Source organism: Haliaeetus albicilla, chromosome Z, assembly GCF_947461875.1.
Source record: "Haliaeetus albicilla chromosome Z, bHalAlb1.1, whole genome shotgun sequence".
NCBI lineage: Eukaryota > Metazoa > Chordata > Aves > Accipitriformes > Accipitridae > Haliaeetus > Haliaeetus albicilla.
In genome coordinates, this window is record NC_091516.1 from 40424286 (window position 1) to 40437581 (window position 13296).

At 49.9% G+C, this 13296-nt stretch overlaps 2 protein-coding genes across 15 annotated transcripts in view; one reads left to right on the plus strand and one right to left on the minus strand.

The window, feature by feature from the left end:
• The window catches only part of LOC138683886 (uncharacterized), a 28600-nt gene that overhangs the window by 9372 nt on the left and 5932 nt on the right, over positions 1-13296 (minus strand). For 6 of the 14 annotated variants that reach the window (XM_069777093.1, XM_069777096.1, XM_069777100.1 and 3 more), the window contains exons 2-3: positions 4223-5522; positions 1113-1301 (exon numbers count right to left, since the gene is read on the minus strand). In XM_069777093.1, coding sequence (XP_069633194.1) covers positions 1113-1301; positions 4223-4479 — 446 coding nt within the window. In that variant the 5' untranslated portion in view covers positions 4480-5522. Of the gene's footprint in view, positions 1-547; positions 1322-4222; positions 5523-6915; positions 6937-13296 lie in introns of those variants that run through there. The other 8 variants (XM_069777094.1, XM_069777097.1, XR_011323358.1 and 5 more) reach the window with 8 other exon arrangements.
• Positions 7937-9676, plus strand: LOC138683882 (polycomb group RING finger protein 2-like). Its single transcript, XM_069777088.1, has 2 exons — positions 7937-8408; positions 8536-9676. The coding sequence occupies exons 1-2, from the start codon at positions 8122-8124 to the stop codon at positions 9611-9613; spliced, it is 1365 nt and encodes a 454-aa protein (XP_069633189.1). The 5' UTR covers positions 7937-8121; the 3' UTR covers positions 9614-9676.

The window sequence follows — 13296 nt, forward strand, 5'->3', positions numbered from 1 at the left end:
CCGAGATGAAGGCGGCACCGAGTACCTCGGCTTTGCCTGCCTTTGCTGTTCCTGTATCACTCAACCCGCCTGGCAAGCAGGCACACGCGTTCCTTGCCTGATTTACCATTTACGTAGCAGCAGACCTGCTGCTCTATTCAGGAATGTGTGTGCCCACGCCCGCGGATTAGCGGGCAATGGGGCTGGCAAGGGATATCAGAAGCAACGTACCTAACGTGTGTTGCTATTTTTCTTTCGCAAGAGGTAAATGAGCGGCCCGTGTTCCATCGCTATACTTATCACATCCTGCATGTCCCACTGATGGTATTACTCCTTTCTCACAATCAAGAGGGTTAGTTGGGATCCCAACACCTGGCCAAGTGTCATTTATGCTAGTAGCCTGGCTCTTACACAGGCATCCCTGTCACAGAGCTTCAGCTACAGGACCTAGTCGTTGAACCCTGTCATCGTCAGTGGAGCAAGTGAATATCAGAGTGCACTTCCGTTCAGGGGGCTGGGCGATTTTTTTTCTTTTTTAAGGGTCCCCAAGTTAGACACCGAGTATTACCCGTCATGTGATTCCATCTACCCTCTTCACGCGTGGGCCATTAATGGTTTAAGATGCAATCCCCAAGGACACAGATGGCAATTCCCGGTCTTATTTTGTTCTATTGCCTTTGCCAGGAGAGAATGATTGTTTCCTCTCCGATAACTGAGGACATGAGTAACGTCTCCTGGACAGGTCTCGATGCACCGATTATCGACAGCGTGGGGATTATTGTGCGTAAGGTTTTGAAACGTGGGGGGCCACTTTCCTAATCCCAAGACTACCGAAACAAATATTATTGTTTACTAATATTTATTAATATTCCCCAATTTAAAGGGTTGTCTGCCGACTCAGGTGGAGGGAGACAAGCAGTTGCGCTGCTAACATTCTGGATTCGTCCAAAGGACGGGATAAGCTGTAAAACCAAATTCTCTTGACCTAGAGCTAGTACCAAATGGGATATTATAATAAGCGGGTTCTCCGTTCTCTCAAAGTTCAACCGCCTCTGATTAGCCAAAGTTTGAGTTTCCCAGCCTGTGTGGCTGTCTGCTTTTCTTGATCGGGTTCTGGTGCTCTTTTCACTCGCCTGCAATGAATCCAGGAGTCAATTCCTTCTACTTTGACTGCAGCATAGGTTTTCAGTAACACGGCGTAAGGTCCTTTCCACCTTTCCTTTAGAGGTTCATCTTTCCAGGTCCGTACGTAAACCATGTCCCCTGCTTGGAATGGGTGAACTGGTGTATCCAACGGGAGAGAGACTTTCCGATTTAGATACCTGTGCAGTGAAGATAAAGTCTGAGAAAGAAAAAGCAAATACGCTTTAACGTCAGCCTGCCCTTTTACATGCATTCGGTCTCCTGTGACGTTAAGAAGCTTCCTGGGATCTGCTACCCCATACACAATCTCAAAAGGACTTACTTTCCCTTCGACCCCAGGAGTTACTCGAATTCGTACAAGAGCTATGGGTAAAATTTCTGCCCATTTAAGGTGCGTTTCTTGACAGAGTTTAGCAAGTTGTCTTTTAAGAGTTTGATTCATTCTTTCTACCTTTCCACTTGATTGTGGCCTCCAAGGGGTGTGTAATTCCCACGTAATCTGTAAACGTTGAGAAATCCCTTGCACTGCTTCTGCAATAAAATGAGGCCCATTGTCAGAGGAGATTCCCTCTGGAATACCGAATCGGGGTATTATTTCCTTCAGTAAGATTCTAATTACCTCTCTGGCTTTGTGGGTGCGGCAAGGGAAAGCCTCTGGCCAACCAGAAAAGGTATCTACCAGTACCAATAAACACTTACAGTTAGGTGACACCTAGGTAGCTCTGAAAAATCTATTTGCCAGTATTCCCCAGGAGTTCTTCCTTGTTTCGCAATTCCTCCTATACCCTTTTCCCCAATTTCTGGATTATTAGCACAGCAGATGGTACACTTCTGTACTACCATGTGGGCTACCCTTTGCATTTTTGGCCCCCCAAAATTTCCTTTTGCAGTTATTGTCAACGCGTCTGCTCCTGTACGAGTCTCCTGAGGTAATCTCTTGAGCAAAGTTTCCATCATTCTTTCAGGAATCAATAGTTGCTTGACCGGTGTTATCCACCAACCTTGTTCATTTTTGGAGCAGTCTATTTGTCTGGCTAACTGATCTTCCCTCTCAGTATATTTTGGTAGTGGTAATTCTAAATGAGGCCCTGGAGTTAAAGCTCCTTCAAGTTTTGGCTCCTTTAGAGCCGCCTGTTGAGCAAGACAACCAGCCTTCTGCCTTCCTTTTATAATTCCACTAGTTCCTTTTTTGGTGCGCTTTACGATGCATTATTGCAACCTTCTCTGGTAGGAGAACCGCTGGCAGCAGTCTCATAACTGCAGTCCCATATTTTACTGGAGTTCCTTGTGAGTTTAACCGTCCCCTTGCCTTCCAAACTGCCCCATGGGGGTGTACCACCCCAAATGCATATTTAGAATCTGTATATGTATATATAAACTCTTCTTCCGTGGCTAAACTCCAGAGCTCGCGTCAATGCTATTAATTCAGCCTTTTGAGCGGATGTGTTGCTAGGCAGTGCCTTAGGCTCGAACGGTTGGGCGTTTGTTACCACTGCATAGCCAGCTCTTCGTTTTCCTTCCAGCATATAGCTGCTGCCATCAGTGAAGAGCTCCACTTCTGCATCAGGCAGGGGTTCATCCTGCAGGTCTGGTCTGCTGGAAGGCTTGCAGCCTTGCTTGCCCTCGCTTCTCCTTCTCTTCTAATTCCTCTCGATTATTACAAAACTTCTATGCAATTGACAACAGCTGTGAGCTTGTCGTGCCACCCGCCCTCTCTACCTTCTGTAATTTTTTTCTGATCTCCGTAGCTGCTTGACCAATAAACAACATGTTAAACAACTTCAAATTGCTAGCATCTTCTGGGTCTAGATCTGTCCGCTTCCGAGCCGCTTCACACAATCTCTCATAAGAGGATGACGGGGTTTCCTTATCCCCTTGCCGCACCTCATGCAGCTTACATCGATTTTTAGGTTTTGGAACCCCGTGCTGAACCCCATGTAAAATTAATTTTTGGTACTCCCTTTGCCCTCTGTAATCCTCCACACGTACTCGGATCCCACCCCCGATCCTCTTTCGGGAGATACGGATCTGCATTAGGCAGCCCCTCCTCTCCCCGGCTCAGTCCCTCTTTAGCCTTTTCCAAAACCGTTCTCCTTTCTTCGGTAGTAAACAAAAATTCTAGGAGAGCCTGCACATCTCCCCGGTTAGGGTGATGAGTTATCACTACACGCTTAACAGTACTATACGTTCCCTCTGGGTTATTTCGGCAAGACCCGACTGCCTGTTTCCAGTTTACCAGGTCAGCAGTAGAGAATGGTACGTGCACATACACTGGTGTTCCCTCAGGCCCAGCGGCCTGTCTAAGGGGAGCCAGAACTACAGGTCTCTGTCCCCTCGTTCTGCTAGACACGGGGCTCACAATCTCATCTCCCTCGTCACTTGAACCGTCTGTTTCTGGCTGTTTCGGGGGGGGCCACCAACAACTGCGTCTCAACTTCTGTATTTTCCAAGTGGCTTTTTCCCATGTTGCAACCGATACAACAAGAAACCTCCTGTTTGTTCTTTCCCTCATCCAATGCATGTGCTCCAATTTGATGTTTACAATCTACCAGCCCGCATTTCTTCCCGATTCATTTATACAAGTGTGTTTATACAAAGGATATCCCAATTACTTCTTAATGCAAAGAACAGATCCACAGATGGTATTTCATCCCACTTTTCAGTTCTCCGACAAAGCAAGGTTAATTGCAATATAGTATTGTATTTCAAAGATCCATTTTCAGGCCACTTTTCGCCCCCTTCCAAGTGATATGGTGGCCACCACCGGTTACAGTAAGCTCTCAATTTATCTTTCTTTAGGGGATCCCCTCCACACTTTTTCCAATTTTTCAGGATGCATCCTAAGGGAGAACAAAGGGGAGTCTCCCGAGAGTAGCATTGCCCATTGCCGTACCGATTCTCATCCAGCGCTCCGTACACCAGAACGAGGGACGTCTCCCTTCGTTACAAAAACGACGTGTAGGAACGAAAATTATCCTCCCGCTCTGTATCTTTCCTGATGCGCCTTACGCAGAGCCCAGACGGGACAAAATGTCCCCCAAATGCTTGCTACTCCCCAAAAGACTTTTCCCTTTTCCCTTATTTATCTCTCAGAAAATACCTCTTTTCCAACAGCGTTGCACCACTGTGTCGCTTACCGCCCGACCGCAGGAGAGGAGCCGACTGGAGTCCCCGATCAACAGGTCGGTGCGCGCTGGAGTCCACTCGGTTCTCTTCTCCCCGCCGGGTGCGGCAAGACGAACCGGGCAAGGCTGTCAGCGCCGTCCCATCTGGGTCGCCAAAACTGTTGTCCCAAAGGTGGGGCCGTTCACCCGGTGTGCCAAACGCCAACATACACACAGAGCAGAGGTATTTCATTCCAAGTCATGTTTGCGCAAAGATGGGGGCTGGGTGGTAATCCACAAAGATAGCACACCTCATACCTAAACGGGTAAGCGATTCATACAGTTTAGTTTTACATGTTTAGTTTCCAAAGCTCTTCCCCAAAACTATTACTGGCAGTCGCTCATCTACCACAGTTTCTATCGGGCTAAGGTTTTCCCCGCTTCGAATTATAGGTACAGTGCTCTTTTATTCTACAGCGCAGGCTCAAGGAGAGTGGGGAGGGGGTAAGTCTTTTTGGTCTCTAACTGAGTCGGTGCTCCTGAGCTCCCCTTGCTGCCCTTACCTTTCCTGCAGTTACCGAAGACCTTTGCTGACTTCATGCCTATTAGCAATTATTCAACTTCCGGTGCCTCCTGGGGTAGCGTGTTCCCTTCTCATCAGTCCTTCAGTTCTTCTTCAGGGGCACAGTTGTTAGCAAGGCATGCGTTGTTTATACAAAGGGTATCACAAGACCTTTGTGGCCTTTTTAAGGTGGCTGAAGTGCATCGCTCCCACCGCCTCCTGTCCCCGCGGGGGCCTGCACCATCTCCTCGGGGCCGAGGTTTACTCGAGGTATGAAACTGCTAACAACCTTCCGCAGTCATTTGTATTTATTGTGCAAGACAACACTGAAGCAGCTTCACACTGTTTGTCATGACAGTAGGGAGCAGCTGCTCAGGTTAACCAGCTTACGAGACCAGGAGGTGTTAGGCAGTGACCATGGGAGCAGTGGTAACTCGCAGCCACTTCAGCCGCTGCCAGCTGCAGGCAGAAGAGGGTCTGGATGTTACTTTTTGTTGGCTTTATCAGTGACCTCTCATGCCTGCATGCCTCAAGGCCTGAAAAAAGTCATCAAAAGGGACTGGAGCCTTCAGACTTGGAGAAATCCCGCTCCGAAGCAGTGGTACTCCCTTGGAAGCGGGAAATCATTGTGTGCGTTTTCAGCACCACACCCAGAAGCGTGCAAATTCCCATTCAGGTTTCCATCAGCACTTGGGACACCACGGATCTTGGCACTGGAGTCCGCACAGAAGCACCTGTAGTTCAGACACACCGACATAAAGTTAGTGTGAGATCAAAATGAAACCCAGCCTTTACTGATAAAAGGGGACCGAAATGTCTTTTAAGTAGGCATTCACATAAGTGGGGTCTTTTATTTTGAGAGCTACTGCTTTCTTGTTGTTACGCTTTTAGCTTGATTGGCATTCAGACAGCTGCCAAGAACACTGGGAATTCACTATCAAATAACAGCGCGGGCAAGTTCATTAGGCTATCATCTTGACAGGCTTCTATATTTATTACACTAACTATGTGGGTGTAGTAATTGTATTAGGAGTATCTAGACGGTATTTCCCATCTGCAGAATCAGCACCAGGCATGGGGAAACCCACAGAAGGTTTCCCAGCTAACTCTAACCTGCAAATTTTCCTTAAACATATCAAAAGTTTTCTCCTTCAGTAGCAAAACCTGTGACTTTCTCGCCCCCACCCCACCCCATACTGAGACTTAAGTCCCGTAAACAGAGCAAGTACATGAACTTCCTGCTTTGAAATCACTGTTAATTCATTTTATCCCATTTATGAAGGAAGCAAGGGACAAGGAGCGGGGAGAGGAATCTCAGTTCAGGGAGTGGCGGCAAGGCATGCTGCCTCTGAGAGCTATTCCTAGAGCGTTGCTTCTGACGGTCCAGCTTCACGCCAGCGCTGCGCCAGCAGTCCGAATCTAACCCCTTCCTACACATTTCTGACTGTTTGTTTATAGGCTCTCTCGCAGTCCTCTCAGTGTCACTGTGCTACTCCAGGATAAGAGGTTTGCCAAGAAAGGCCGATGGGAGCTTGCAGTGGAATACCAGGCTGCATACTGCACGCTGCCCAGAGCATTTCAAAGCAGAGGTCATCTTCCAGGCTTGTCGCAGCCATGGCTAGTGACTCTGGAAGCTTAGCCCATCAGCATCAATGCCCGGGAGAGGCTATTGGCTGGGCATCGGAATTAAACTCTGTAAACCTCTGTCTGCGTAAAGACTGCTTGTCAGTGAGGAGAGGAAGGTACTGACTTCTGTAGGCTTCAAGAGAGTTTATTTGGAACGCACAAATCTTTTTGTCCGTGAAAAGTTTCGTTATTTAATCACTGGTTTCGTTGGAATGCTAGACACTTGAAAGGGAAGGGAATAAAAATGATTGGGGTTTGACAATTGCCAATGTGTGTCGCTGAGGACAGCTGTCTAACGGCTGGGTCTGTTAGCAGGAAGGGCTGGCTGTTGCTGCTGTAGGGGGATTTTACAGTGTTTCAGAGTGCAGACTCTTTTGCCAACTACTTTAACATCTAGGCTTGCTTTGAGCTTCTGTCCCGTCTTTGTCCCTGCCTGTGCTGCAAGAACAAGCACAAATGGAAGCCGGAAGCTGCATATTGGCCTTCTGTAGTTCTGCAGACCTGCTATGGAAAGGCCAGATGTCTCCGTATTTCCACAGCAAGGCCAATTATTGCACGAGACCTGAGAATGGCAAATAATGCGGTCAGCCAGGGAAGCCCATCGCTATTTCTGCAAGCTGACCGTCTCACAGTGAGGGTCTTCCCACCTTCAGGGCTGGACTGAGCAGTTGCAGAACAGATTGCTGAGGGCACTGTGAAAACGCCTAGGGAAAGGACATCAGAAATTGGCAGCAATTAATTGGGAACACTGATTCCAAGCATAGTATTTATCTGAAAAACAATGAAGCAAATCCTGCAGGTCTAACTGGGGCTACTATGACTAAGTTACATCAGTCTGGTTTTGTATGACTCATTAATCATATTACAGTCATCACTGTGGTTATCTGAAAGTATTTTAATCTAATCAAAACGCAGTTAAAACTCATTTAAACTAATTTGGCCTCAATTGTACTGCCCCACCCCCCAACTAATCTTTTCCAGGGTCATGTGAGGCGTTAGACACCAAAGTAGAGCCTTCTATAGAGACCTGACTACGGATTTATGCATAACTTGATTTTGAGCATGCACTTGCCAACACTTTGCTTTTTATCCTGGCTGCCAGATAAAAGAGGACAATATGCTATGCTCTGGGGCTTTTGTCACAGTGTTCATAGCTCGTACAGGCCACCTGCGGTGGACTAATGGAGCTGCCGCAGTACGTTGCTTTCCTAGCACGTGTGTAACCTGGCAGCTGAGAGTGTGAGCCCTCTGGATTCATCAGGAATTCACTTGTACGTGTAGCTACTCTGCCCACGTAAAGCCAAATGTAAAACATCACTAATTCCCAGGCCACAGAGACCACAGAAGCATTGCAGTTTGCAGGGACATGGGTAGCTTCTAGTCGAAACTTCTACGTGGAGCGGGGCCAGGAATGAATTCAGACCCCGGTCCTCCGAGCTTTATCCAGCCAGACTTTGAAAACCTCCAAGGACAGAGATCCCACAGCCTCTCTGACTTCTCCTACAGGAAAGACATGGCTGAGGCCTCCGGGACTGGTGTGAAACACTGATGCCGAGCACAGGACAAGAGATGGGGGGATGGAGTGGGCACTGGCGTTTGGTAACCCCAGGCGTGGGGCGAGCACCGGTGGGTGAGGATGGCCTGTCAGACACCCCCCAGCGATGGACGGCGGTGCCCCCGAGTGATGGGTTCTGAGGTCACCGAGGAATGGACTGTGATGTCCCCGAGCGATGGATTGTTACCACGCGTCCCTCCCTGCTTGAATTCGGGCCCCGAGCCTCAGCCAGCCGGCTCGTGCCCACACTCCAGCTGAGCGGGTTCGCGAGGTCTGGAGTGTCGAGCGAGGCCTTTGCTGAGCAAGTGCTGGTGTTGGGCTCGGGCAGTTGTTTTTTGCAGCTCTCCGCGCCCAACCTCAGAGCCGTCCAAGGATCTTCCCCGGCCCTGCCAGGTTCAGGCAGCCGGGGCACCCAGGAGGCACGCTCGCAGCAGCAGAGGTGAGCTGGGAGGGGAAACCTCAGCCTGGAGTGGGTTGCTGGGAGGGTTTCCTTCTTGAGGGACCTGGGCACTTCTTCCACCCCTCCGCGGGCCAGCCAATGACCCTGGCCTCTCTTCCTTCTCTAGCGTGACACCCGCTGCTGCAGCGCCGGTGACAGGGAGCAGCTCAACGTCCCCAGCTCCCCCCAGCCCACCGCAGCACGTGGGGACCATGGCCGCGGAGCTGGACAACCGCTGTCCCATCTGCCTGGACAGCTGGGAGGAGGCCAGCTACGTGATGCCGTGCCTCCACCAATTCTGCTATGCATGCATCCTGCGGTGGGCTGAGAGCAAGCCCGAGTGCCCCCTCTGCAAGAGGAACGTCACCTCCATCTTGCACTCGGTGCAGGCGGACGACAACTTCAAGGAGCACGTTGTCGCACCACCTCCAGTGCCATCAGTTGCCGTCCACCTGGCAGGAGGTGCTCCTGGCCATCCAGCCGCCCACAACCAGCCATCAGCTGCACAGCCGCTGCCCAGGGCTCCTGTGGGCAGCCTCCATCCCCACGTCTGGGCATCCCTCTTCCAAGAGGACCCAGCTCTGCTCCGGCCCGTGATGCTCTGGCTGCGACAGGAGCTGTGGCTCTTCTTCGAGGGTGGCCGCTGGGAAACAGCTGCAGCGCGGAGGCTCGTCCTGTCCAGCCTGCACCTCTTCGGCCTGGACGAGGAAACCCTGTTCCAGCTGCTGCGGGGTGCCCTGGGCGAGTACACGAGGACCTTTGTGCGCCAGCTGATCGACACCATCGTGGAGCGGTGCGGCGGGGAGGCACGACGCCGGGTGGGCCTGGAGGACGCCCGTGCTGCCGAGGAGCGGGAGGGCAGCCCTGCGGCTGCCCCCGGCCCCGCTGCCTCCCAAAGGGGGTCTCCTGCCCCCAGCCCAGCCCCCTCCAGCAGCCGTGGCACAGCCGAGGCAGAAGAGCTCCCCAGCACCTCATCGGCTGCCCTTCGTGGGGGTCCTGGCAGCCCTCCCTCTGCCCCTGTTCCCACCCACAGGGAGCACGACGAGCCACAGGAGGACCCAGAGGAGGCTGTGCCCGGGCCCTCCGCTCCCAGCCAGGGCAGCGAACTCTCCCCCGGGGGACCCCGGAGAGCCCCAAAGAGGAGGGCTGGCAGCCCTCGGGCCTCCTCACCTCCGAACAAGAGGCCACCCCACCGGCCACAGTAGGAGGGTGCCCCAGGAGCTGGCAAAACCAGCGACAGGCCAGCGGCTGGGGCACCCACCAGCCTCCCAAAGGGACCCGGAGACGGTCATTAGTAGCCTAGCGCTCATGATCAAAGCGTACAATAAACGTATCAAAAGTACAGAAGTAGTCTTGCTCTTTCTAACAATGTCGTCGGCGTTGCTATCCCCGCCCGTGTTGCTTTCTCACGTGGCCACAAATAGCTACCGAGGGGACTCGGTCCATACTTTCCCCAGGGGCAGAAGCGAGGAGGACTGTCCTGGAGCTCCTCACACCATCCTCTCGCCTGTTTTTAAAGATGGGGTGCAACATCTGGCGCTCTCTAGTCTTTGGTGCCTCCCCCAAGCTCCACGACCTTTCAGAGACGACAGAGAGCGGCCTCACAGCGACACCAGCCAGCCCTCCCAACACCCTCAGACAAATCCCACCAGGGTCGATTGACGTGTATGGGACAAGATTTCTCAGCAGACCCCCGACCTGAACGTCCTCTTGCTACTGGAATTCCTCTGCTCCTGGAGCCCCGGCCTCTAGGCTAAAATGCCTGGCAAGAGTGTCAGGGAAGACCGAGATGAAGGCGGCACCGAGTACCTCGGCTTTGCCTGCCTTTGCTGTTCCTGTATCACTCAACCCGCCTGGCAAGCAGGCACACGCGTTCCTTGCCTGATTTACTATTTACGTAGCAGCAGAAGCCCTTCTTGTTGCTTCTTATATCACTTGCCAGCACCTCTTTCTTCCAGCTGCTCTGGTGGAAATTCATTGCCTTTGGCAACACGTGGCCGGCACACACATATAGAGGGGCACCGCTACTCTTAGTGGAAGTTCCGGGAGCCGTGAGCTTCAGGGCTTCATATTGTAGTCAGTCCAACTCGTCATTAACCTATGCTGCTCATTTGACAGCCACTTCCAAAAGACTGACCCCCAATCAGGCAACCGAGTACAAGCGTTAAACTTTGTGCTCCTCCATTCCATCATGTTTCTATTGAGGTCTACTCAAAATCATCAAATTTTTACCAAATTAATAAAAGGACTACGAAGAGATGCATCCCAAGACTAACTCTGAAAGACCTTCACCACCAGCCTACTTCCAGTTGAACTGCTTCTCTTGTTGAGAAGAAACTCTGAGCAGAGGGGGTTTGTAATCTGCCTTCTAACTCTCTACCAGTCTCCATCTTTCCCGTAAGAGACTAACAGGTTTCTCCCAGGCTTTGGGAAAAGTCATCGTTTAGACAAGGAGGAAAGCTTTCAGTCCAAAGGGCTTTGCTCTCCTCCTCCTCCTCCCTGAGGGAGGACATGCTCGTCTAAACACTTCTGGTTAGAATTTAGGCTTAATATTCCCCAGTTCTCCCTCCCACTGCCCTTGAAAACATATTTACCACACAGTATACTGCCATACAGGCACTGCTCAAAATCAGGTGAGGACGATGCAGTTGTGTCCGACAATAAACCAGCTAAGGAAGCAACAAACTGGCCAGGGCAACAGGTTTTACCACCCTCAATCAAACTCCATGATCAGCAACAGATTAATGGCATATATTGTGCCTCCTATTGAAATGTCCAGGGGATAACAAACTACTTAGCTCCTAAGTAAATGCTTTACAGTAGCCTTCCTGATGACAACACATTTGCTTCTAGCTACTTCCTTCTACAAATAAGAGAAGCAGATTTTGCTGCTACAAACCTATATTTACAGTCATCTCTTACACCGTCTTCCTAAACAGGACACTCGTATTTAGTCGGGAGACCACCTCGACGGTTGCATGAACAGATTGCTGCCCTAAGGCATAACAGATACAGTAAGCGAGAACCGCCACAGGACAGGAGAAGTCTTGTGAATCCAGTCAGGTTTACAAGGTTAGCCAGTGACTGGAAAAAAAAACCCACACATTTGTACTCAGCTCAACGTAGGATTTAAAATTATTCCAATATTTAAAAACAGCCTCACATGCAGTACGAAGCATTCATAAGCTTCTGTATTTCCTATTTGCATTTACTGTGCTGAAGCTTGCTTGCATACAAACACAGAAGCAGCCTGGTCTGCAAGATAAATAGTCTGGAATTGGCAAGGTACAAATCCAAGTTAAGCTCTGACGTTTACCTCCTGAGCAATTACCTCTGCCTTTCTAATCTCCTCTCCAAAACTGAGCTCATCCACACCTAGGTGAAGTTCATCAGGCTAGTAGTTGCTGTTATACATTGCCCCAGAGAGCAACAGAATTAAGTTCTGATCTCAAAGTTGGCCTCTATACACTTCTACCCTGCATTTCAAATTTGATCCAAGCCCAGAGGAGACACTAGGGCCGGCTTCCTGACGCTAAACAGTGACTAGAAGAGCTGCATGCATGCAGGTTTGTACTAACACATGAACACACAGATTTCAACACGAAGCAGAGCTTTAAGCAACACGGGGAAAAAAAAGCTCAGCTGTCTGCACCTTTCAAAAAAAAAGCAGAGAGATGTGGCTATTGACAGCTCTGAGTGCTCCCTATGAACCCACAAGGGCTTGTTTTAAGGACAAAGTTTACATTCTCTGAGTGGTGACTCTTGCATGGTCACCATGATTAGCATAAACAACCCTCCAGTACCTTTAAGCAGACAATTTTTACAACAAGGATAGTCTCCACAAGCTGGTCTACGCGGGTAAAAGCAATATAGTGGTTTGAGTATGAACAAAATTGACAAGACGTTTTAAGTCATTACAGTAAGACACTTAAAAAAAAAAAGACAACCTTCCCAATACTGCATACTGATAAACTTATGTTGGAGGGGTAAACCAAGTTTTATTTAGATATGCATTAATGGCCTTCTTACAGATAACCAAATAAAAACCAAGTTAGAAATACAAGGCGTGAAGCTCAGACATTCAAGTTGGGGGGGGTAGGGGGTGCGGAGATAAGGATTTCAGCCCCAGTTCTGTTCCTTTCTCTGAGCTTAACATGCCTCTGATACAAAAACACAGGGAATGACAGAGACAGGGAGAACTACAGTCAGTTAGCCTTTAGACCACACTCCAACTCAGGACGCTTACAGCAGTCACAAGCCCTTCCCTCTGCTCTTCACGTTCATTTGGTGCTCCCTGCAGGGCAGCCTGCAGAGGAGAGCCGCTGAGGCTTCCCGTCTGGCCTTTACAGGGCCTACTAGGTAAGACATGCTGCACTTCACCACACCCTGTAAAATAAAAAGTGATCTGTTCCAGTGAGTCCACTCCGCCCAAGTATCCTGTCTGGAACAGTGACCAAAGATACAAACCTTGCTGGGAGAAGACATTGGCAGCCATATCCTTCAGTCCCGTAAATTTACGTAGCCCTATAAATTACCCTTTGGGGAGTATTTTCCTATGTTTCAGAAATACAGTGAAAAGACTTTCAAACGGTTCGCCGGTAAACATGCCCTTGTACGCTCAAGGGCAGTGCTGAGACTGTAGACAGTTGCGCGGTCATCTGCTCATATTATTCTTTAATTAACACAGACTCTCCACTCCCAGTTAAGTTCCAAAGGCAACACCTTCCAGCCTGTTGTTATCCGTATCAAGGGCAGGTATCTTTGCCTACCAATCATCCCTGCAAAACAGACTTTAAATATCAGGGACAATTATGCACAGAGCTATCCATAAGTGCGTACAACCTGTCTATTTGACTTCCCGGTTTAGCGGCCACCTTGGGAACGGCGG